At 39.3% G+C, this 3,075-nt stretch overlaps 1 protein-coding gene across 1 annotated transcript in view; it reads right to left on the reverse strand.

The window, feature by feature from the left end:
• The window catches only part of ECD (ecdysoneless cell cycle regulator), a 40,933-nt gene that overhangs the window by 4,712 nt on the left and 33,146 nt on the right, over positions 1 to 3,075 (reverse strand). Inside the window, exons 5-6 of the mRNA XM_019624648.1 lie at positions 1,626 to 1,732; positions 1,313 to 1,490 (exon numbers count right to left, since the gene is read on the reverse strand). Of these exons, the coding sequence (XP_019480193.1) occupies positions 1,313 to 1,490; positions 1,626 to 1,732 (285 nt within the window). The remainder of the gene's footprint in view (positions 1 to 1,312; positions 1,491 to 1,625; positions 1,733 to 3,075) is intronic.

The following is a 3,075-nucleotide window of genomic DNA, read 5'->3' on the forward strand; positions in this document are numbered from 1 at the left end:
AAAAAAAAAAAAAAAGGAAACTCCTTATACTAACTGGTCTTGCAGGGCAACAGAAATGGGAGGAAGACTGATCAAATAAAAGTAAAAATCGTACTTTGTTTATGCACATTTAACTTATGCTGATTTAGAGATCTACCCACCCTCCACCTCCCACAAGATATATCTAAAATTAGCAAAAGGAGTTATTTATCTGAGTTAATTTAAATAAAGTCTATCTCTTTAAGAATCAAACCTTTAAAAATTAAGACCAGGGCCGGCCAAGTGGCACATTGGCTAAGAGTTGGCTTGGGATGTCAGCTCTGAGCAGCAGGGCCCTGGTTCAAATCCCACATTAGGGCCAGTGACGCTGCGCCCTCTACAGCTAAGATGGTGAACAACAGCTCAACCTGGAGCTGGGCCGCCGTGAGTCACCAGGGACGGCATAGGCTGCAGTGGGGCTGCAGTGGGCTGTCCTAAAGCTACTGTGAGTGGCTGGCAGCCAGCGTGAGCAGCTGGCAGCTGGCGTGAGTGGCCGTCCAATGGCCGGCGAGCAACTGCCTCAGCCTGGAAGACTGCAAATGATAATACCAACATGGGCCAGTTAAGCGACATCCTCCACAACTAGACAGAAGAACAAAAGGACAGCAACTTGTCTGTTCTCCTTCCCTGATTCCCCAACGCTGTTCCCCTCCCCCAAATCCCTGATAAAATCTAAAAAAAAAAAAAGTTAAGACCAAACCTTCCCTTATCTGTTTTCTTAAAGAGAGAATATTGAACATAAATTTTAATCTTCTCATGAGCTCAAGGGCATTGACACTAATAAACATATTTGTTGTGCAAGTAACAATTCCATCTACCTTTTTCCTCATTACTTGCCAAATGTAACTTCCCACTTCTGTTATTATTTCTTCCTCTGATGAACCCTTTTATCCCACTCTTTTGAGTTTGAGGCTTCCAATATGTTTCCGGGTGGGAGATGAGAAGTCTGAGCTTGTGGAGAGCTAGATGTTAAGAGCCCACGAGGTTCTGAGTAAAAGTCTAGAGTAAATAAAGTGCATAGTTGCCCTGCATAGTTCTGGGATGGTGGCTTTTAGATCTGTTAAGTGGTCTCTCTAGCTTACTTCAGTGATAGATAGCACAGGATAAGGTGACCAGAAATCTGCCGCCAGATAAGTAAGTTATCACGGTACTATGCACCAAAAGAGGGAAACAAAGCAGTCCAAATGAAACAGTATGAATCATTTACTAAAAAAAAGTATGGAACTGGCCATGATGAATGACTTCAACATCTGGGTTATAACTATTTAAATATTTATACTTTAACACAAATTACCGAGGCAGCTCTGCTCCTCTGTGGGTTGAGACTTTGGATATGAAAGCTTTCATGCTCTTTGAGACTTGAGTTAAGTCATAGCTCTCCTCCTTGGAAACAGGCTCTGGTTCTTTTTTGGCAGCAGCTTCCTGCAGTAGCTGGTCCAGCTGATCCGGTGAGAGATCTAACCACCGGTCATCTGAAAAAGGAGAAAGCATGATACTACCATCCTACATTCACATGACAGGTATTCTTGGGGAAGAACCCTGTGAGGTTTAGTGGAATGTTTTGATTTTTTTCTAACCCTTCTGCTCTATCCTGGTCCATCACTTACCATCTTCTGAGGGAAGATTAGCTTCTTCCTTCTTTAGCATTTCGATATCAAATGGTACTGTCTGTAATAAGGTTAAGATTTCTTCACCTGGGCTCATAGCAAGAGAGCTATAAAAAAAAGACATAAGTATTTTTTTTATAAGAGTGCTCAGAATAATAATCACAAAAATATAGCACAGTAAAACCTTGGATTGCGAATAACTTGGTTTGCGAGTGTTCTGCAAGATGAGCAAACATTTCTAATACACTTTAACGTGGTAAATGAGCAATGTCTTGCAATGTGAGTAGTTTGTTTCTAGAATGAATTATGCTCACAAACCAAGGTATTACTGTATTTTAAAGTCAAAAGGAATTATCTAGTCTAATTTGTTTTTAAACATTTGTTTTAGGATACAGACCCTTTTTCCTCAAATAAAATTTTACCAGGAACTCTAAAATATAAGAGCTCAAAGAAAAACTGCTTTGCACGGCAAAAGAAACCATCAACAAAATGAAAAGGCAACCTACTGAATGGGAGAAAATATTTCCAAACCATGCATCTGACAAGAGGTTAATATCCACAATATATAAAGAACTCATATAACTCAAAGGTAAAAAAACAATCCAATTAAAAAACAGGCAGAGGATCTGAATAAGCATTTTTCCAAAGATACAAAGGGCCAACAGGTATATGAAAAGATGCTCAACATCACTAATCATCACGGAAATGCCAATCAAAACCACGAGGTATCACCTCATATCTGTTAGAATGGCTATTACCAAAAAGACAATAGATCACAAGTGTTAGAGAGGATGTGGAGAAAAGGGAACCCTTGTGCACTGCTGGTGGGAATGTAAATTGGTACAGCCACTACAGAAAACAGTATGGAGGTTCCTCAAAAATTAAAAATGGAGCTGCCATATGATCCAGTAACCCACTTTTGGGTATGTATCTAAAGGAAATGAAAATAGGATATTGAGATATCTGCACTCCCATGTTCACTGCAGCATTATTCACAATAGCCAAGATATGAAAACAATGTTAAGTGTCCATAAACAGATTAATGAAGAAAGATGTGGCATATACACTCAAAAGAATATTATTCAGCAAGAAAGAGGCAAATTCTGTCATTTGCAACAACATGAATGGAGCTTCAGGGCATTATGCTAAGTAGAATATGCCAGACAGAGAAAGACAAATACTGTATGGTATCACATATGTGTGGAATCTAAAAAAAAAAAGTCACACTCATAAAAACAGAGTAGAAAAGTGACTGCCAGGGACTAGGGGGTGAAGAAAATAGGGAGAGGTTAGTAACAGCGTACAAACTTTCAGCTATAAGATGAATAGTCTGAGGTTCTAATGTAAAACATGGTGACTGTAGTTGATAATACTGTATTACGTAATTGAAATCTGCTAATATAGAACTTAAATGTGGGCCAGTGGAGTGGTGCATTGGTTAAGAGTTGGC

Source organism: Hipposideros armiger, unplaced genomic scaffold (genome assembly GCF_001890085.2).
Source record: "Hipposideros armiger isolate ML-2016 unplaced genomic scaffold, ASM189008v1 scaffold_15, whole genome shotgun sequence".
Classification (NCBI taxonomy): domain Eukaryota; kingdom Metazoa; phylum Chordata; class Mammalia; order Chiroptera; family Hipposideridae; genus Hipposideros; species Hipposideros armiger.